This window comes from Hemitrygon akajei, chromosome 13 (genome assembly GCF_048418815.1).
Source record: "Hemitrygon akajei chromosome 13, sHemAka1.3, whole genome shotgun sequence".
Lineage (NCBI taxonomy): Eukaryota > Metazoa > Chordata > Chondrichthyes > Myliobatiformes > Dasyatidae > Hemitrygon > Hemitrygon akajei.
The window spans coordinates 46,210,903-46,233,068 of record NC_133136.1 but is presented as its reverse complement, the minus strand read 5'-3'; the positions used below and the strand labels follow the sequence as shown (position 1 = coordinate 46,233,068).

General features: G+C 37.3%; 2 protein-coding genes across 5 annotated transcripts in view; both read right to left on the bottom strand.

Moving 5' to 3' along the window:
- trappc13 (trafficking protein particle complex subunit 13) overlaps positions 1 to 18,135 on the bottom strand; it is a 66,248-nt gene extending 48,113 nt beyond the window's left edge. For all 4 annotated transcript variants that reach the window (XM_073064532.1, XM_073064533.1, XM_073064534.1 and 1 more), the window contains exons 1-5: positions 18,068 to 18,135; positions 9,537 to 9,605; positions 5,325 to 5,424; positions 4,359 to 4,443; positions 2,078 to 2,205 (exon numbers count right to left, since the gene is read on the bottom strand). In XM_073064532.1, coding sequence (XP_072920633.1) covers positions 2,078 to 2,205; positions 4,359 to 4,443; positions 5,325 to 5,424; positions 9,537 to 9,605; positions 18,068 to 18,113 — 428 coding nt within the window. In that variant the 5' untranslated portion in view covers positions 18,114 to 18,135. The remainder of the gene's footprint in view (positions 1 to 2,077; positions 2,206 to 4,358; positions 4,444 to 5,324; positions 5,425 to 9,536; positions 9,606 to 18,067) is intronic.
- On the bottom strand, positions 13,805 to 14,863 carry shld3 (shieldin complex subunit 3). The gene is given in 2 exon segments (XM_073064536.1): positions 13,805 to 14,826; positions 14,828 to 14,863. Coding segments are annotated over 2 exon segments (906 nt in total). The 3' UTR covers positions 13,805 to 13,956.
- Positions 18,136 to 22,166: the final 4,031 nt, after the last annotated feature.

Genomic DNA, 22,166 nt, shown 5'->3' with positions numbered 1-22,166 from the left:
AAATTATTAATGCAATTTACCACTAAAGCTGATTAATGTCCAAAATAATTGTTATAGTGAGAGTTAGGGAGCAAAAGGAAATAAATTATATTGAGACCTGATGAAGGATCTTAGCCAAAACATCAAATGTTTATTTCATTTCCATGGATGCTGCCTGGCCTGCTAAGTTCCTCCAGCACTTTTTGTGTGTTGATCTGGATTTCCAGCATCTGCAGAGTCTCGTGTTTATAGATCTTGACTTTTCTTATATTCTTGCTTATTAGCACAGAACTTTAATTTAGCTCCAAAATAACTGAACTAACCACTAAATTCAAAGGTACTTCCCACAATAACTTAGCAATCCCTTTAGCACATCCATTAGGTCATGTGTCAGTTTAAAAGATTCATGCCACTCATCAATAATCAAACTGCCCAATCATATTAAATTATCACACCAGTCCAGGAAGAAAAGGAAAGCGTAAAAAATTCCATTATTATAAAGAGCTTTAAATAGTTTCAAACAGATTTAAAAGATTAAGGTTAACTATGAAAGCAATTTTAAGACATTCCTTAAACTGAAATATTTTTATTATGAAACTGTAATAGGAAAACTAATATACATTTGCAAAAATAGGTACTCTATGATGGCATTAGGATAGTTGCATGTGTTTTTTTTAAATGAATAACAACACTCAGACATTAAAACTTTCCACAAGATTTTTCCAGACATTACATAGTGATACTAGATTGCAAATAATTTAGTTAATACAATTCTAAACTATTTTCTTTTATTATGCTGCTGAAATCAGCAATCAATGCATTCTATTGAGGGCTCAATCATTGTCAGCAACTTGAGATTTCCATATAAGCTGTGCATCAAGAAACTAAAATATTGTCAGCATTTTAAAATAACGCAGATGCCTGCTATATCACTGGTTAAGTTCAAGAACAAGGCTCATGAAGCAAACTCAAATTAGGCAAATAGACTAAGATGCTGAGGATTTGAAGTTTTAAAAATGCACATCAACACAAATTAGCAGAAAAAGGGACAGCCCAATAGATTTCTAAGTAGCATATATTGCAATTTTAGTACTTAGGTCAGCAAAATTAGTAAATTATATAATAAACTGAAAACAAAAGTAACAATGAGTTTAGATTCTATGTATTACTCTTTCATGGATCTAATTTCTTAAAAATTGATTTCTAACTCAAAGGGAATTGTGATGTGTGTTTAGTCTGATAATCTTCACCTCCAAATCTAAATTCTTTAGTTACTAAAGAAACTATTATTTTATTTCTATCCTAATGAATCTCACAGTCTAAACATTGTAACTTTTTTTAAATGCAAAGGGAGAGAAAACAAGCTTTGAAAAGCAGCAATGTATTTCAACTCCTACTCCAGTTTTATTGGCTCCAGAGCAAATAGAGTAAAATAGGAAATGGCTATTCACTACTCTGCATAAAACAACTTACAGACAGCTACTGGGAAATGAGAATAATGTGTTCTGATTTCTTCAACTCACCCCTGAAATATTTATGTGCCCAGTTTTTATGCTACATTTTCCCCTTCTACACAGTTCAACTTAGGTCAAAGACATAATAGTTGTGCATTAATCCTATGCTATAGATTTGTGTCTCAATATTCAGTTAGACTGTAAAATTTGAGCATTTAAGTAAATTTTTAAAAATTCTAATATTTAATTTTTAACCTTATCTTTTTTTTTCAAACCAACATTTCAGTAATATATTTCTGACATGAAAATTGTACTTGCTTGGAAAGAATACAATTTTTGACCAAAGTATTACAATTAATCACAAGTACTCTCTTAATAAAATAGCAATACGAGATTAAAAACTCATGACTACATTAATAATTTTAATTGCTGATAGCATACAAAACTCTGAAATGATGACACACTGCAAATCACTGGAACATCCTTCTGCTCCGGGACCAGATGTAGCTGTTTATTTAAGAGGTTTGGCATAACTTCGCAGTTCTTTTACTATCACCAGGGTCTTTCTGTGGCTCTAGTTTTACATTGTTATTCTCAGACGAACATATTTCAGACCCTCATTAAAATGAAAAAATAAAACTTACATGTGTGTTCCAATTTCCTTTACTTCATGATGAATTACATCATCAATGCAACGATCAGGCTTAAGCTCAGCCACTGCAGCATTAGAGGCTGACAGGTTTAAACGCTGAGAGCTAGTCTGAAGGTCAGCCTAAAAGAAAAATGGCTTAATGATAGATTGAACAAGTATTGTTTAATCCAAAAAAAAGCAGTATTTTGATCTGTAAAATCAATCCACAATCAAGAATATCTGAGAAAATGGCATCCAAATATTCATGGCAACATCACAGAAACAGAAATTATGAAGCATTTTTCCACCATGAATTGGAGACATGGGTCTGCAGCCAGATTTTCCCCACACTTGGGTCAAAGTGACCAGGAGGTGCTAAACCTGAGTAGCAGGCCTAGTCTAGCATGAACTGATCCAATATCTTTTAGAGAAGGGAAATTAAAATACTGCCTATAGATTCTTAACTGGTCTGGTTAATTTCTGCTACAATGTAATTGACTCTGAACTGCCCTCTAAAGTGGCCTAGTAAATCCCCCCGTTGTACCATATCACAACAAACAGGGGAGGCTATCGTCGGAATATGGCAAAGGCCTATCCAGTCCAGTCATAAGCATCTGGGGTAGTGCAATAGATTAACAGAATCATACCTTTCAACCAGAAACCCACTCTTCTATCACTGCCCAAGTATGTCCTATACTAACTGCAGGACAGTGCCAAATGAAGCAGAAAACAACATGAGAAAGTCATTGGCATTACCTCTAGATCCCATGAGGCACCATGCAAGAGCTTTACTAGTTAACTAACACCAACTCATGCACTGGATGAATCAGCTTTCCTCCAATAACAGCACTCAGGATAGCAAATCCATGGACATTCCAATGAGTGGACACCAAGAGAAGCCAGAAGATTTATTTACCTTTGAAGTCATTATTTTCTTCAAGACATCACTTGGAGTGGTTTTTAAAAAAAGGACACTCATCAACCACATTCTCAAGGGCAAACCGAAGAGCAGGTCATTGACTCAAGAAGAGGAGCAATGCATGTGCTCCTGCCTATAACAGTGCTAAGATCAAGAGGACTGAGAGACTGAAGTTCCTAGAAGTGAACATCACCAATAACCTGTCCCGGTCCATCATGTTGACTTCATAGGCAAGAAAGCTCACTCAGGAGGCTAAAGAAGTTTAGCGTGTTCCCATTGACTCTTACCAATTTGTATACAATGCACCATAAAAAGCATCCTATCTGGATACATCACAGCTTGGTATTACAACTGCTCCACACGTGACCACAAGAAACTACAGAGAGCACATCATGGAAACCAGCCTCCCCTCTGTGGACACTGTCTATAGTTTTCACTACCTCAGTAAAGTAGCCAGCATAATCAAGGACCTCGCCCACTCTGGATAACCTCTCATCTCCCCTCTTCCATCAGACAGAAGATATAGAAGCCTGAAAGCACATTTTGCAAAGCTCAAGGACAGCTTATACCCCACTGTAATCAGACAATTGAATGGTTCCTTAATATGATAAGATGGATTCTTGACCTCAAAATCTGCCTCATTATGACCTTACATTTTATTGTCTACCTACACTTTCTCTGTAGCTGTAACACTTTAATCTGCATTCTGTTATTGTTTTATCTTGTACTATCTCAATGCATCGTGTAATTAACTGATCTGTATGAACAATAGTCACTTTGCTGAACAGTTAACTGCCGGTTAACTGTCGGCTAACTATTACTTGGATTGCACTACCTGTATGTATAATCTATATTTTCATTTATATTTATCATTATTATTGTTATGAGCAGAGAGACAACATCTGCCAGAAGTAAATTCCTTGTATGTGCATAGGTACTTGGCGATTAAAGTCTGATTCTGATTCTGATGTAGGCAATTCTCAAGTAATCCAAATATATTCCTCAAAGATCAAGTCCATTTTTTTTAACCAAATCATACTATATTTGTACCTGAATATTTGCATTCCTCTCCCTCTTCCCCACCTTCTTATTCCGGCTTCTGACTCTGTTATTTCCAGTCCCATGAGGAGTCTCGGCTTGAAATGTCGACTGTTTATTTCCCTCTACAGATACTACTTGACCTGCTGAGTTCCAGCAGCATTTTGTGTGTTGCGAAGATTTCCAGCATTTACTGATGTGTCAGTGTCAAATAAGTGTGCTTATCAACAAGCACACAATATATCTAATGGGAAAACCGAAGTGTGCGTATTGATCTCCAAGTTGCTAAATCATGTCCGTACGCAAATTACATAGGGAATACAGCTGATTTCCTCACCTTAATTAAAATATCCTTAACAACTTGCACACTGTCATTATGTACACTGATATAGCTTGAAAAGGTTTCTCCTAAAAAAATATTCCTACAAAAAAAAACAATGCCAAATTATTTTTGCACAATGATAAAAGTGACAGCAAACCAATTTACATTAAAACATACTTTACAGTGGTTATTATTTCAGCTTTAGGAAAAAAGTATTTTATTTAAAAGTTATACATTCCTCTCACAGCAAGTAGGACAAATCAATTATAAAATGAAATTTGTAGAGACTGATCTACAACACCAAGAATGGAAAAGCAAAGGCTTTTCAACTGAGACAGCACTAATAAACAAATGGAGAGGAAGTATTAACTGTTACAAAACTGGATGGAACTTTGCTTCACATAAAATGTGGCAAAAGATAAAGGGACAAATTTCAAATTTCAGACTGGTTAGAAAACTCTTCATAGTGATCACATAGATCTTCTCACAATCTACAAATAGAAACACCTTGATAAGCCCACTACTTCAGCCTGTGCTTGTTCATAAAATTTATCGGTTTACTATTTTTTTCAACCACTCCACCCCGCCCCCCCCCCCCCATCCACTCTCTTTCCACACAGCTACAATAACGGCAATCTTATTTAGGGTTTGCGAAATTCAGAACGGAGAGGGGAGTGGGTTAGCCATGCAAGACAAATGAAATATCTTCAGAGAGAGGAGAATTTTTGGAACCCTCAAAATGCTTCAGTCACTGAGAATATTCATAGATTTTTGGATTTTAAGAGAAATTATGCTAAAATAAAAATCAGCTATGATCTTTTCAAATGGTGAAGCACATGCAAGGTACTAAAAGGACAATTCCACAATACTTGTTTTGGCTCTCTTTTAATTAGTATGTGGGGTGTAAATGATCTAAAAAAAAAGAGAAATGTAAGTATAAACCTTAACAACAGACAGCATTCATAATTAAGGCAATCTTACCCAAAGTTCTGAGGAAGAGTCAACATTTCACCCAACATAAAAGTCTCTGCTCCTTTAACTGTGGAAGGATCATCCTTCATTAATTGGCTAAAAAGATCCCCTGTTGCAAAAATTGGACCATTAGTAATAAATAGTTAGCTCTTCACTTATAAAGAGCTATAAAGAAAAACAAAATTACAACTTTAATATTCCTTATTGTTTAATGCATGTGCTTGATCACTGTTTGCTCAATATTTACCAATGGGACCACTTTTGATTTTAACTTACTGGGTTGCATGGAATAACATTCTCTTTTCTACATAAGAGAAATGTAGAAAATGTTCTAAAATTCAACCTTTTTGGACAAATTTAAGACTTTTATTGGAACAAATTACGGGAATAAAACTTCCTCATAACAAATTGGTCAAGACTGTGTCTTGACAGTATGACAAATACAATAAATGTTCGGTTAAGATTAGTGCAATATAACTTTTTACATCAATTATATATTACACCACAAAAAATAAATAAATTAAATCCAAGTTTATCTGATCAGTGTTTTCGATGTAAACAAGAAACTGGTACATTTTTACATTCTACATGGTCTTGTTCTAAAATTCAACCTTTTTGGACAAATTTAAGACTTTTATTGGAACAAATTACGGGAATAAAACTTCCTCATAATCCAATATTACTTTTACTAGGTGATATTGAAGGGACAAAACCAAAACTCAAACTTAATAAATATCAGAAAGAATTTATAAAAATTGCGCTGGCTGTAGCCAAAAAGGCTATTGCAATTACTTGGAAATCAGATACATATTTAAGTATAGATTGTTGGAAAAAAGAAATCTATGGCTGTATTCCATTAGAAAAAATTACTTATAACTTAAGAGATAAATATGAAACATTTTTGAAAATCTGGGGCCCTTATTTACAAAAGACAGGATTAAATATATAGGTGCTCTGAAGAGAAAATTAATGGTTACTTGGGGAAAGAAATAAATACATATACTAAAGTTATTAAGAACTCCATGGAGCATGTGGAGACCTTCCAACAACCAGGCACTCTTTCTTTCTTTCTTTTCTTTCTTTCTTAATTTTTTTCATATAGGGAAGTTAGGGGGGAGGGATTAAGGGGAGGGGGGAAGGGTCACATACTTTTTTTTTCTACACTTGTAATCATTTAAAAATTCAATTAAATAAAATTTTAAAAAAAAGAATGTATTTCCCTGTGTAACCCACTACTCTCCTATTTATAACCTTCGTACATGAAACAAAACTTGTTGCTGAATTAATATAAACATTAAGAATAAACTTATTGCCAATTTGTTTTAAAGCATCTGATGTTAACAATAGTACAATTAATAATTGACTGTCTACAGTAGACCAGTACCTATTTTATGGCATCCCTTCTTTCAAATATGGACATAATGGGCCAAATTATGGCTCCTATGGTAAACAGAAATGCTGGCTAAATCTCAGAATGAATCAGTTTAGGAACATACATTTTTTAAATAATCTTCTGAGAACAATTTTGTGCCACTAATTCTGGATAGTTTAAGCTTTGCACAGTTAGAAGGGACCTAGGATGGGGCTGTCCTTGCAGAGTATCAGTAGAGGTTTCAATCTTGATGAAGGGTCTAGCTGAAATATAGACTGTTTACTCTTTTCCATAGATGTTGCCTGGCCTGCTGAGTTCCTCCAGCATTTTTTGTGTGTGTTGCTTGGATTTCCAGCATCTGCAGACTTTCTCATCTCAGCAGAGATTTAATTTTTTTCTGGATCTTCAAACTCAGGGGCATATGCAGTTAGTCCACTTTATTATGATGTCTCTGATCTGCATTATATACACTTCCAAGAGTAACATTCTCCTACAAGCAAGTGCATTCTAACTGCAATGATTATGTCAATATGCTATGGTTTGTCCCATAGCTGCTTCTTTCCCTACATAAACAGGAGTCTATTTCAGAAGGAAGCAATGTAGTTTAATTGATAATTATCTTTATTATGAAGTTTGCTTCTAGGATTTCTATTACCATTTATCACCAATGTCAAATAATCACAATCTCTAACTTCTTATATTAAAGATGGTTTATTACAATGAAATAAAGTTTCGGGCACTCCTGGTCAAAATTTCTGTTACTGTGAATAGTTAAGTGAGTAGAAGATGAACTGATCTCCAAAAGTCATAAAGTTGAAGATAAAAAATTCTTTTCAACATTTTAAGCAAAATTAAGAGTATTATTTTTGTTTTGTACAATTTTAGAGTGAAAAAAGGAGCACCATGCAAAAGTTTGGGCACCCCAAGAGATTTGAGCTCTCAGATATCTTTTACCAAGGTCTCAGACCTTAATTAGCTTGTTAGGGCTATGCCTTGTTCACAGTCATCGTTAGGAAAGGCCAGGTGATGCAAATTTCAGCGCTTTAGAAATACCCTGACTCCTCAAACCTTGTTCCAACAATCAGCAGCCATGGACTACTCTAAGCAGCTGCCTAGCACTCTGAAAATTAAAATAAATGATGCCCACAAAGCAGGAGAAGGCTATAAGAAGATAGCAAAGCGTTTTCACGTAGCCGTTTCCTCAGTTCGTAATGTAATTAAGAAATGGCAGGTAACAGGAATGGTGGAGGTCAAGTTGAGGTCTGGAAGACCAAGAAAACTTTCCGACAGAACTGCTCATAGGATTGCTAGAAAGACAAATCAAACCCCCCGTTTGACTGCAAAAGACCTTCAGGAAGATTTAGCAGACTCTGGAGTGGTGGTGCACTGTTCTACTGTGCAGCAACACCTGCACAAATATGACCTTCACAGAAGAATCATCAGAAGAAAACCTTTCCTGCATCCTCACTACAAAGTTCAGCATCAGAAGTTTGCAAAGGAACATCTAAACAAGCCTGATGCATTTTGGAAACAAATCCTGTGGACTGATGAAGTTAAAATAGAACTTTTTGGCTGCAATGAGTAAAGGTATGTTTGGAGAAAAAAGGGTGCAGAATTTCATGAAAAGAACACCTCTCCAACTGTTAAGCACGGGGGTGGATCGATCATGCTTTGGGCTTGTGTTGCAGCCAGTGGCACGGGGAACATTTCACTGGTAGAGGGAAGAATGAATTCCATACCAGCAAATTCTGGAAGCAAACATCACACCATCTGTAAAAAAGCTGAAGTTGAAAAGAGGATGGCTTCTACAACAAGATAATGATCCTAAACACACCTTAAAATCCACAATGGACTACCTCAAGAGGCACAAGCTGAAGGTTTTGCTGTGGCCCTCACAGTCTCCCGACCTAAACATCATTAAAAATCTGTGGATGGACCTCAAAAGAGCAGTGCATGCAAGATGGCCTAAGAATCTCAAAGAATTAGAAGCCTTTTGCAAGGAAGAATGGTCGAAAATTTCCCAAACATGCATTGAAAGACTCCTTGCTGGCTACAGAACGCGTTTACAAGCTGTGATACTTGCCAAAGGGGGTGTTACTAAGTAATGACCATGCAGGGTGCCTAAACTTTTGTTTCAGGCCCTTTTTCTATTTTGTTATTTTGAAACTGTAAAAGATGGAAATAAAAAAGTAATCTTGCTTAAAATATTAAAGAAATGTGTATTCTTTATGCCTTTAGGAAATCAGGTCATCTTTTACTCGCTTAGCTATCCACAATAACAGAAATTTTGACCAGGGGTGCCCAAACTTTTGAATGCAACTGTACCCTGTAGCAAAAAAAACATTACTGCACAGCTATCCCATACTAGAAAGCTGATAGAGTTTAGTACCTAAGAATGACTGTGCTCCAATACTAAAGTATAGAAGCAAGTTCCAGCACTTTAACTGCACACTTTTCCATACAGAAAGGTTCAAAATGCTCCAAACAGAAAATATTACAAGCACTGCTTGGTATACTCTCAGTGTTGTGGATACAAAATGTGATGTTGCATATTTTTTTTAAGTCAGCATTTGCACAAGGATACTTTAATAACCTTGGAAATCGGAAACTCCAAGTCAATTTATTTAGGTTAGACTAGCAATGATCTTGATACTTGTTCTCAGAGGCAGTTGAATTTTGTGCACACAGAACACATGTATTTCATAGCGTCTATCTCCAGAAACCTAGAGGTAATCTCTTACTAGACAACAGCTTACATTCAGATATACATTATGCCTATTGACGGCAAGTGTACATTCTTAAGCATATAAAGTGATACAGCACTATCACCATAAGTTAGTCTGACTTACCTGGAAGATCTCTATCTTCGCATGTCACTGGCAAGTTGGTAAACAATGTTGGTTTCGTTAATCTCATCACTATAATAAATGAGGAAAAATATTATAGAAAGCTAAAATACCTGTTAAAAAGAAATTATAACTCATGAAATGCAAAGAGCAATTTATACTGACACAAAGAAAATTGCTCAAATTTAGCTGAGTAACAGAGGAAGCCACCCTTTCCATCACATCTGAGTCATGATTTGAAACCAAAATTAATTTACTAGAAACTTAAAAAGAGAAAATATTAAGAAATTACTTTATCATTTGACTGCTGTGATATCAATCCAATGAGTAGCTACTAAAAGACAGAGATTAAGAGTAAGCAGCTTGACTATTTCCTTCACAGTTTGGGAAATGAGTGACCGGGAATGATGCCTAACAAGACATTACCTTGCACTGCTTAGTTTTGTTACAGAACATGATTATTTTTTTCTTAATTTACTGCATCACCCAAATATTGTCTGTCTTGCCACAGTTCATATGAACATTTTCTGGGAAATTTTATATACAATGCTCAGCTCCCTTTTCACTTTCATTAATATGTAGATCATCCCTAAAGTTAAATTCTCTACTTGCTCCTCACTACTAATTCTGGTTCAATGGATAGTGACAAAGATCACTCAGACAGTAGCGAGCAATTATCATCTGGAATATATTAAGGAACAAGAACTGATCGTTAAATTTCCTATTTTGCATACATTAGCTTGGATACATGGACAAGATTGGTCAAATAACCGATCTATTTGATCTAGAATCTAAATCTCTTATTTATTGAAATTAAGTAAATAATGAAAGTAATTTAAAACTTAATTAAGAATGAAAGTAAATCTGCCAATATTGTCCAATCAAGAGTCATTATTGCAGAACTTAAGGGCAGCTTTGGTGTTTGGAGGAAAGAACGCGATGGTTGAAGGTGGTGGTGGAGAAGACAGGGCCATGGTTTCATATTGCAGCACAAAATAAGGAAGACAATGTTTTGCATGAGAGCTGCGCACTTAAACCTGTAAAGCCAAATTGTGTAAATTTGAATAGGCTTGTTATAATTTTCAAATCATTTTCATTATGACTCATTGTGATAAAGGCAAATGCAATGCTAACACTAACTTCAAGAGGACTACATCATAAAAACAAGAATGTAGTGTTGAGTCTTTAGAAAGCATATTCTGAGCTGTTTTGGGCCCAATCTTAGAAAGGATGTGCTGAAACTGGAGAGGGTTCAAAGGAGGTTCACAAAAATGATTACAGGATTAAATGGCTTGTCATACGAAGAGTGTTTGATGGCTCTGGGCCTGGTATTCACTGGAATTCAGAAGAATGAGGCCTGACTTAATTGAAACATATCAAATGTTAAAAGGCCTCAATAGAAAGGATGTGGAGAGGATATTTCCTATGGTGGGAGAGTCTAGGACTAGAGGACACAACCTCAGAATAGATGGGTGTCCTTTTAGAATGGGAGGTGATGAGATATTTCTTTAGCCAGAGTGGTGGCTAAAGAAATCTGTGGAATTCACTTGGCTGTGGAGTCTTTACAGGTATTTAAGGTAGAGGTTGATCGATTATTGATTGGTCAGGGCATGAAGAACACAAGAGGTTGGGGCTGAGGGGAAAAATGGATAAGCCATGATGAAATTATGAAGCAGACTCAAAAGGTGAAATGGCCTAATTCTGCTCCTATATCTTATAGTCCAATAAAACATTTTTTAAAAACACGGCAGGATGCACCAAGGTATTCCTAGATGAAAAGGAGAAAATTTCATTGCCCTTCTCCATGGTCATTTTTATACATAATTCAACTCTAAAAAAGAACAAATATTATTCCCATTAACAAATGCATAAGGCCTGTTGTTTTGCTGTGTGCAAATACTCAAAATGCAACTTCTTTTAGTCCTAATACATAATCCTAATAACAAATGCTCTCATTTATCCCAAATGCAAAGTGGACTCAAAATTGTGACGGTTCATTGACTTTTGGGCAAGTTGGTTAATTGACCACTGACAGAGAAATTGTAAATCATATACTATAAAGCATTGATAAGTAACATAATATACAGTAGATTCCAGAAATAATGTGGAGATTGAAAACACATTTGAAATTTAACAAATGAATATTAAACTGATATGAAAAATAGTGACAAATGCGATATACTTTTTAAAATATTTATTTTCATTGTATTGGCAAGTACCAAGCTTTTATTCATGTCATTTTCTTAGCGGCAGAAGAGTTGGATGGGTTTATTCAATAGACAACAGACAATAGGTGCAGAAGTAGACCATTCGGCCCTTCGAGCCTGCACCGCCATTTTGAGATCATGGCTGATCAACTACTATCAATACCCGGTTCCTGCCTTGTCCCCATATCCCTTGATTCCCCTATCCACAAGATACCTATCTAGCTCCTTCTTGAAAGCATCCAGAGAATTGGCCTCCACTACCTTCCGAGGCAGTGCATTCCAGACCCCCACAACTCTCTGGGAGAAGAAGTTTTTCCTTAACTCTGTCCTAAATGACCTACCCCTTATTCTCAAACCATGCCCTCTGGTACTGGACTCTCCCAGCATCTGAAACATATTTCCAGCCTCTATCTTGTCCAATCCCTTAATAATCTTATATGTTTCAATCAGATCCCCTCTCAATCTCCTTAATTCCAGCGTGTACAAGCCCAGTCTCTCTAACCTCACTGCGTAAGACAGTCCAGACATCCCAGGAATTAACCTCGTGAATCTACGCTGCACTTCCTCTACAGCCAGGATGTCCTTCCTTAACCCTGGAGACCAAAACTGTACACAATACTCCAGGTGTGGTCTCACCAGGGCTCTGTACAAATGCAAGATTCAGCTTTACAGTCTCAATTCATTTCCAACAATTATGCCCCTCCCTTCTCAATTGAAAGTGTTGTACTAAGAAATGAAATACATTGCTGTGCTAATACATTTTTCATTAAGACATAGCACCAGAATTCGCTTCTAGCATAAGGGCAAACTGTTTCTTTGGCTATCTGAGATTCATATTAAACTTGCTAAGTTGATAGGGCAATCAATTTTTAGCTAAAAATAGCCACAGATTCCATTAGATTATAGCCTGGTCCACAAAGGACAGGGTTAAGATAATCTGTTATTTTCTGATCAAAATTCTTTTCCTTCAATCCTGTTTTTGTAATTCCTTAATGATAACACTACATCAAATAGAATCTTCACTGCTGTAGCTCCTGATTGTAATGTCAGCATCACAATTGGAATATTTTCTATTGATGAGGTGAAGACAATATACACTTACTCAGATTGTTTGCAATATCTCTTACTTCCACTGTGCCACATCTTTTCTCTTATGCTGGAATGTTAACACAGCATCAGCAAGGCTATGTCATCCAAATACTCCCAACTGATCAAAAGTGAGCATACACAAATATCAACAATCAAATCAATTATGGAGACAGACTATAATCAAACTTGATCTTGTCCTCAAACTAACACTCTCCCAGCAAAGATCAGAAGATAAACAATCAGAGGACAAAAGCTTTTGCCTTTTCTTCCTCAGTTCTGCTCCAAGGATAAAGCCAACTGCGGCACTATGACCACCATACCGATTCAAACGTCCAACTTCACATTACTAACAAAATCTAACCTTCCATTCCTGAGAATCACAGCTTTATACTGACAATATAACTTTATGCAGAGCCTCAATAAAACAAATCCATAAAATACAATCACTAATAAGCATACTTCTCTTCTAAAAATGTTGAAGTCTTATAAAATAGCTAATTGTACTTAAAATCAACTAGCCTCACAGAATTCTGCAAAACAGGAAAAAGGCCCCCTTAATAAACAGAGAAAAAGAATTATATAACTCTTGGCATGACAGAACAACCTTGGCCACTTAAAGCCAATTAAGTATCTTAAACTGTTATGGTGCAAGAAATAGTGGTCAATGTGCACAGAGCACAATCCAAATTGCAATTTGCTAATCACCTGTTATCTGGTTTTGGTGATGTTGCTTGAGGATTCAATATTGCTATAGTACTGGACAAAATTTTATTATTCGTCATTCTATAGTGCTTCAGAATATTTTACATTCATTGAATAGTTTAATATCTTAGAAGATAAAATCACTCCAATCACAATAAAATTTCCCTTACTACTGCTCTTGGGCCAATCACTGGAATGTGATTTGAGCAACTGTTTTCTCTGAGGATAGAGGAGCACACCTGGCACCCAAAATAATGATCTCTCCAAAATTAAGACAGTTTGATTATTTAATCAGCATTACATGCAAATTCGTGTAATTACATACAAATTTACAGCATTATATGCAAGTTTAGGTTTAAAGCCCACAGACAGTATTGTGGAATTCATATATATCAAATGCAGTTTGCTTTTAAAATAACATTTAACTATAACCTATAAATAATACCATGTCTATGTACAAGTAAACTGATTTTTCCCGTAAGATTTAATACTTGCTTAATCAGATTACCAACATATTCACAGCACAGAAAGTCACAGAAAGTCCATATTTGACCATGATGTACATGTATTTTAGCATTGCAGCCAGGAAGCTGACCATATTTAATAACACTGCTCAGTTTTACCCAGACTTCCTCAAGTTTCTGGGAACCACAATTGGATTGACCAATGACCCATTTTACCCTTTGAAAAGTGTGCAACTGGTACTTTTCCTTGATTATCTGAAATTTTTGACTGATTGTAGAATTATTCTTTTTCCATTGTCTGCTGTGTGTTGCAATACTCCAGGACCTGTATTCATGAGTTGTAATTCCACATTGCGAACCAATTCCTGAAAAAAATTCCACTGCAGCCAACTCAATCACGGGACTTTCCCTTTGCAAATTTGTGGAAAACTCCAGAAGACTATCCATACAATCATAATTTTGAGCTTCTGCTATGAATTCTCTCTCAACCAAACATTTATCATTTATCTTTGTCTCTTCTTTTGAAACAATTGGTGGGCGCTTTTGAGGCTTCAATGGTAAACTTTGTAGATTGTTTGGAAACCACGGTGTGAATCTTGGTAATGGTCTCTGAGGGAAGTCTTCCAGCAATCTTTCTGCAATCTGTGACAGTTCTGAGCAGTCTTGATTAGTTCGATAATGTACTACTAACTCCATATTAATGACGACTCTGGGTACCAACTAGGTTTCCCATGTTGAATTTTCATCCTGTGAAGATTTTTCTCCTTGTGTTTCCGTAACATTAAAATCACAGCACAATTCCTTCATATATTTAACACAGGTTAGAAGATAAAAGTGCTTCATGCGGAAGTATAACATTGAGATGCATCAGTCAATCCCCTTCAGGAAGCGCTACCCTGCAGAAATAAAGGTCTTTGAATCTTGTCAGCAAAGTTTAAACTAAAAACAACAAATTTCAAAATATTCTTCAAAAACAATGGCACATTTTGGCTCACACACAATCATGATCTCATGCTAAATGCTTGCAAATTCTAGACTTCTGGATCTTTGTAACTAGACACTGATCGTGTACAATATTATTTAATATATTTTTGTAGGAAGGTAGAAGGCAAAACGATCAACTGTCCAATCATCCCACTGCTGCATTGTCAGCAGAACAAGCATGACTAGATTTTTTAAATAATTCATTGGTTTAAAATACTTCTAAATTTTGTTGTGAATAAATATTAGGAGAATATGCTATGCATCAAGCTGTCATTAATTTTAAAAATACTGCTATTTGTAGATGCAGATCAGTGGTTCAATGTTGCCACTTGTACTGAGTAAAAAAAAAGTGACACTAAAAGGAAAGAACTCCATATCCACAAGCCTCTACTCATTCTCACCATGGCTCTCAGTGCAACAAATAGTCAACAAAGAGTCATGGCTAAAAACTGTTCATGGTAAGGAAGTAAATATTCTAACCTTTCAAAGTACTTGAACAGGGAATTTGGGAGGACAAGGACAGCCTTATTGAAAACATTTTACTAGAGAAAAAGAGAATAGCAGCATTAACTTTTAATGGTTAGCAATAAAAATGTTAAATTGCACTGGGAGCGTCCACAGAACCGATGGCAGTAATGAAGTGACAATCTGTACTATTTGAAGATTAGAGATGCAGAGAGTAAAAGAGAAGTTCTTTTATTTTTCATAATGAGGATCATAGTAGCACAGTCAACTTACTCAATTTCCTGTATAGATTAAAAATTGATTTCTGGGGAAATACGTTGTAAAACTGAGAGGCCAGGCCCTATTAGCAATGAGTAAAAAAAAGTTACTAATCCCACAATAAGAGAATTTATGGTAAATTTGAGTTTAAAGAGAGAAAAAAAGGAAGATTATATAAGCATTGGTTATAACTATTTTCAAACATGACTCTGAACTAATTATAACTGCAAATGAAAGATAGACTGCCGCAAAAGTAATTTAGGATGATTACATACTTCAAAAAGGGGAAAGATGCTCGGACTAACTAAAAACCATAGCCAAAAAGGGGGTGAAATTTGAAATAAAACTAAAGGCTATTTACAAAATCAGGGGGCTATGAGATCAATGGAATAACAAACCTATTAACACTTGCAAACAAAACTATGCAAAGTGAAATTTGTAGTGGTTAACAAAAATAACAAAAAAAGTTGACAAATTTCTTTCAGAAAGAAAAGCTATTGTGGGCCCAGTGGTCTTGTTGCAAGAGAAGCAAGGGAGTGGGAGACTTGGTAAATAATCACTCTAATGAATAATAAACTTCATTTTCTATAAATTCTGAATGATGCATCAACATATGCAGCTAAAATATACAAGAATATTAGAACAATGGGTTTAATACCTCTAACAGTATTACAAAGGGTAAGCAACAATACCTCTGCTATGATTTTTCTCAACACTAGTGCCCCACAATACTGCATCCCCAGCTCCCTAATCTGCTCCCTATACACTGAAGACTGTGTGGCTAGATTCTGCACTAACTCCAAGTAAACAAGTTTGCAGATACCAACATTGTGGGCTGTATCTCAAATAACAATGAATTGGAATACAAGTAGTAAATAAAGCTCTATAACATGGTTATCAAGAAAACAATCTTTCCCTCAATATTAACAAAGGAGATGCTCATTGACTTCAGGAAAAGCATCTGTGCACATGCTCCTGTTTACATCAATGATACAAAGATTGAAAGAGTTGAGAGCTTCAAATTGGTAGGAGTGAACATCCCAATAGCCCATCCTGGTCCAGCCACAGCCCCATTATAGGAAAGATGTGGTGGGAGTGTGGAATGAGCTGTCAGATGAACTGGTAAATGCGGGCTCACTTTTAACATTTAAGAAAAACTTGGACAGGTACATGGACGAGAGGTGTATGGAGGGTATATGCAGGTCAGCGGGACGAAGCAGAAAAATGGTTTGGCACAGCCAAGAAGGGCCAAAAGGCCTGTTTCTGTGCTGTAATGTTCTATGGTTCTATGTTATTAAATTATAATAAGTACATAAAATATGTATGAAGGTGTTGCCTGGACTTTACAAGTCCCAGTTAAAAGGGCAGGTTGCATTGACTAAGATTTTATTCCTTGGAACATAGGAGATTGAAGGTTGACCTAGTGGAAGTTTCCACGCTCACATTTGACATTGACAGGATGGAAATACATAGGCTTATTTCCCAGGAAGTGGTGCAAAAACAAGAGGGCACAGATTTAAGATCAGAGGCAAGAGATTTAAAAAGGGCATCAGGGTCAGATTCTTCACACAAATGTTGATGCCCATTTGGAATGAGCTGCCTGAAATAGTGACTGAAGTACACATACTAGCAACATTTGAAAACCATCTAGTTAAGTGCAGAGATAAGAGGGGTTTGAAGAACAGTGGGCCAAATGGAGACAGATAGGATTCGTTAACCAGGCACTTAATCAGCACGAACAAATTGAGCCAAACAGCCCGTCTGAATGACGTACGATTTAATGAATAATCAGAACTTTCAATACAGTAGTGTAGCTAAATTGTAACCATCAACAGAAGCAAAGTTTACCGGCAGGATCCTTCGCCAGAGCGAATTTCCCTTACCAAACAAATCACCTGATTTCCCTATCCACGTGAATTAGGTTAATAAACGCCCGTGGGTCTGGATGGATTTTTATTCGGATTGAAGGGCAAAGGTCGTTGACGCATCTTATTTCAGATTTAATACATAGTACAATTGACAGGAACTCGGCACTTAAACGGAAGTTGGGAAGATCTTGAACATTGGCAAGAAAATTCATTGAACCACCCGTTTTCTGCCTTGAGCCAGTCATAAGAAATGTGCGCGGGGTTTACCTGCGAACACGTCTGGTTGCTGTGCTCCCATCCCCAGGTCGGCCCGGGAAACAGATCCCAACCCCGGATACCGGCTGATTAGAAATCACAGTAAAGATTGGTTCGGCAAAGCTACTGAATGGCCGGTACTAAGCTCGCCTGGCTCGCTTGGCCGCTGCTTGAACACCCTGCCCCAGCCCCAGGCTCCTGCCGTTGTCTTTCATCGCTACAGCCCCGGCGTTACACATTACCTTTCAGAGCGAGCAGATGCTCCTGCTTCGGCTGATTCACGTCCATCTTCACCGCCCGCAACCCGCATGCGCGAACTGCTTTACGGGCCCCGACAGTAGACAAACTGGGAACTGCGCTACCACAGATTTCAAAACACAAACGATGAAAAACTGTGACCATTCGAGGGAAATTCGACTGCAGCCCCACGTCCCAGTCATATCTTAATGAATGTTTTTAAACAATCTATCTGTATTCATCAGTAGTTTTTTTTTGCAAATACATTGCATAAGTTTTTTTTTACTCTTTCGCCTCCTCCTGTTTTCTCCAAACCAAAGGTGTAGCCAGGATATTTGCTTCTGCCCCAGCCGTTCCTGTATTTTTGGAAGCTGAATGAAGCAATTAATTTTCAAAGCCTCCCCCGGCTCTACTGTTACATATGTTACATTGTCAAGGGTCTTGACTGTTAAGACAGATGAACTCAGAGCATTGATTAGCTTTGAGTACTGGAATATCACGGCGCTCATCAACTTCGGTACCAGCTTCCACCTTGTTCTCAAATTCTCTGGGTCGATTTCCGACACCTCTATCATCTTTCTTGATCTCTCTACCTCCAGATCAGGAGACATTATCCATCAGCAACTTCTACAAACCCAATGACTCCTTTCGCTATTTCAAACAACCAACCCACCTCCCTTTCCAACGATTTTTCTTTTCTCTATCTATCCTCTTTTCCAATCTGCCCATCACCCATACTTCCCACTGGTTCCACTCTCCACCTGCCCCCCTTAATTCCATGATCTACTTTCATCTCCTATCAGATTCCACTTTTTTTAGACTCTCTGTCACTTCCACGTATCACCTCCCAACTTCTGAAATTCTCCTCTCTCCCTCATCTGCCAAGCAGCTCTTGTTCCACCTTTTATACCGGCTATTCCCATCTCTATCTTTCTACTCCAGATGAAAGTTTTTGGCTTGAACTGTCAACTGTCCATTTCTCACCTCTGATGCTGCCTGACCCAGTGAGTTCTGTCAGTGTTATGGTATGTTGCTCCAGATTTCCAATGTCTGCAGTCTCTTGTGTCTTCTAGGTTTTATTATACTGTTTCTAAACTTGTAGTTATTCTTAGTTAAACCCCAGGAGTGAGCGTGGATGACTTCTCCCATGCCAGTTGAATTGAATGATGATCCTAATGTGGGACATGAAGACTTTGCGCTGATGGGGCAGAAGGCAATTTGTGAGCTGGTGTATGATCCTGCATTATCATGGAGCTTCTGATAATCTGGATGCATAGACATTCTCAGTGTGATCTTGAATGCTGCTTCTCCACTTTGAGTGGACGTAGTCTAGGGATCCCAAAAGGTCAGTAGGAGGGAGGCTTTGACAACATGAAGAGTCAATGCCTGATCAGGAAAAGTCAGAAAGGTTTTGTGCATGGGGGGGGGGGGTCATATCTATTAAATATTTTGGAGTTTTTCAAAGGCATATCTAAGAGGATAGATGAATGTAGAGTATTGGATGTTGTCTATATGGACTTTAGTAAGGCCTTTGACAAGGTCTCACGTGGCAGGCTGATCTAGAAGGTTGGGTCACATGAGATTCAGGAGGAGCTAGTGAGGTGGATTTAGAATGGGATCAATGATAGGACGTGGAAGTTGATGGAGGCCTGTGACTATTGGGGTGCCCCAGTGGTCAGTGTTGTTATTCACTATTTATTGTTGTTACTCATTATTCAGGTAAATGATTTTGATGTGAATGTACATGGCACAATTAGTAAATTTGCTGATGATAATAAGTTATGAGGGTCTTGTTGACAGTGAAGCATTTTACAATGAATTGCAAAGAGATCTTTGAATTGGTATATTATAGTCACATGTATCAGGTAAAGAAAGTGTGGCTTGTTTACTATTCTCAGATCAAATCATCACACAATGCAGACATCCCACCTCTCCCAGAAATTCAGGGAGTCTCCCACATATGATAACAGCTCCCCGATGCCTGCAAATTTGATGCACCATCAATAACTCTCTCTGAGACGTGAAGACGAGATATCGGCTTTTATTGACTGGAAGAAAGAACGAGCAGTAGTTGACCACCATACTACATCCTGGAGACTGAGGGCCGGGCTCAGGCCTCAATCGCCTTTATACCGGGGTCTGTGGGAGGAGCCACGGTCAGTGAGAGGGGCCACAGGAGCAGTCAGCAGGGGGCGTGTCCAGACAGGTATATGTAGTTCACCACAAAATTATATACAATATCCTGGAAATTGATTTTTTTGAGAGAGGGAGAGGAAGAGGAACAGCGAGAGCGCGAGGGAGCATCCTGATTGGTCTCTCTTTGTGCTAAGTAGACCAATCAGCTTTCGGTGTGGGTGGGCTTTACGGTAAACCTCTCTCCCTCGCTTTCATTGTCCATCAGTTCAGTTTAGTGTAAAACAATGACAGAATAAAGTACAAGCAGAAACACAAAATTTAGATTTCAAAAAATGGAACAATTATAATATAAGTAAGTAATGAATGAATCTGTAGAGATCCGGTTGTGATGAATTGTCACTCTCTGGCATGAAATGCACGAGTGCAATGAAAAACTTACTTGCAGCAGTAGGAAGTGTGATTATGTAGGGAGACAGGCTAAAAAATGCCAAATGGATTTTAATTTACTTAAGTATGAGGTGAAAAATTTTGGACATTCAAACCTATACAGTGAATGGCACTGAACAGAGGTACCTGAGAGGGAAAGTTGATATTAGTTTGGTGGATTCAGAAGGCAATGGCAAAACCCTTCCATAGAAAAATTTGCCAATAACCAATCATGGTCATGGAAAGAGCATGATCGCCTACATCATGCAACATGGCACATAACAAACAAGCTGAGAGACAATAAAAAGTTTGTCTTCTATACTGGCATACAGATCAAATCATTGCACAATGCATTGAGATAGAGCAACGTAAAGCAGTAACAATGCAGAATAAAGTGTAACAGCTACAAAGAAAGTGTAGTGCAGGTAGAAAATAAGGTTCAGATCATAACAAGATAGATTTGTGAGGTCAAGAATCCATCTTATTGTACTATGTAATCAATTAATAGTCTTATAACTGCAGGATAGAGGCTGGTGGTATGTGCTTTCAGTCCCTATGGAAGAGGAAAGATTAGCAATATTCCCTCTAAGATATGCGCATGTGTGCACACACACATCTTTTGCTATTAATGCATCAAGGAATTTAAACTGCATGCAAAATGTTGTTACCCTCTACCTCGTTGGCATGTTACGTATAATTTCACAATCATACGCAATCACATTTTTTCCAGTTTCTGGTGTAGACGGTGTTGACAATGTGGAGTTTGCGATGATTTGTCTGTAGATTTTAGAACCGGCTTATTTATTCTGTATATATTGAAGAAATTATTGATTCACTATGTGGAATTCCAAAGAAGCAAAGGGTGTGAAGTGCAAAAGAACAGCATATTCATTTAAAATGGAATGGTTAATGAAACAGTAGAAACTGCTACACTGGAAGCTCATGAGGTCAGGAACGTGCAGTTACAAGAAATATTTATGTACAATACAGAAACTGGTGTTACCTGCACGTATTGTCACGATGCAAAAATTGCTGGAGAATTTGCATCGCTACATGCTGCTACATATATTTTGTGAGAGTGCAGATGGATGAGAGTGAAAATGATGAAACCCAGATGAAATCAAAGTTCTTTTTGCTAGTTGTTAAAATGAATACCTCTATATACAAAATTCAGTGCGCACATGTTGTTGTCACTGGGCAAAAAGTTGCATAGCAAAAGATTTTTGTGCACATTGGTCATTACAAATTAGAAGGAACATTGACATCGAGGGACTATCCCGGGTGGATGAGAGTCTTGATTATGATGGCTGCTTTACTGAGGTACTGAGATGTGTAGACAGAGTCCATTGGGGGAAGGCTGATTTCTATGATGTGCTGAGCTGTGTCCACAACTCTCAAGATTCAATTTATTTATTAAGTTTACATCAAAACATAGAGTGAAATGCATTGTTTGCATTTACAACCAACGCACCCAAGGGTGTGCTGGGGGCAGCCTGCAAGTGTTGCCACATATTCTGGCACCCACATAGCATACCCACAATG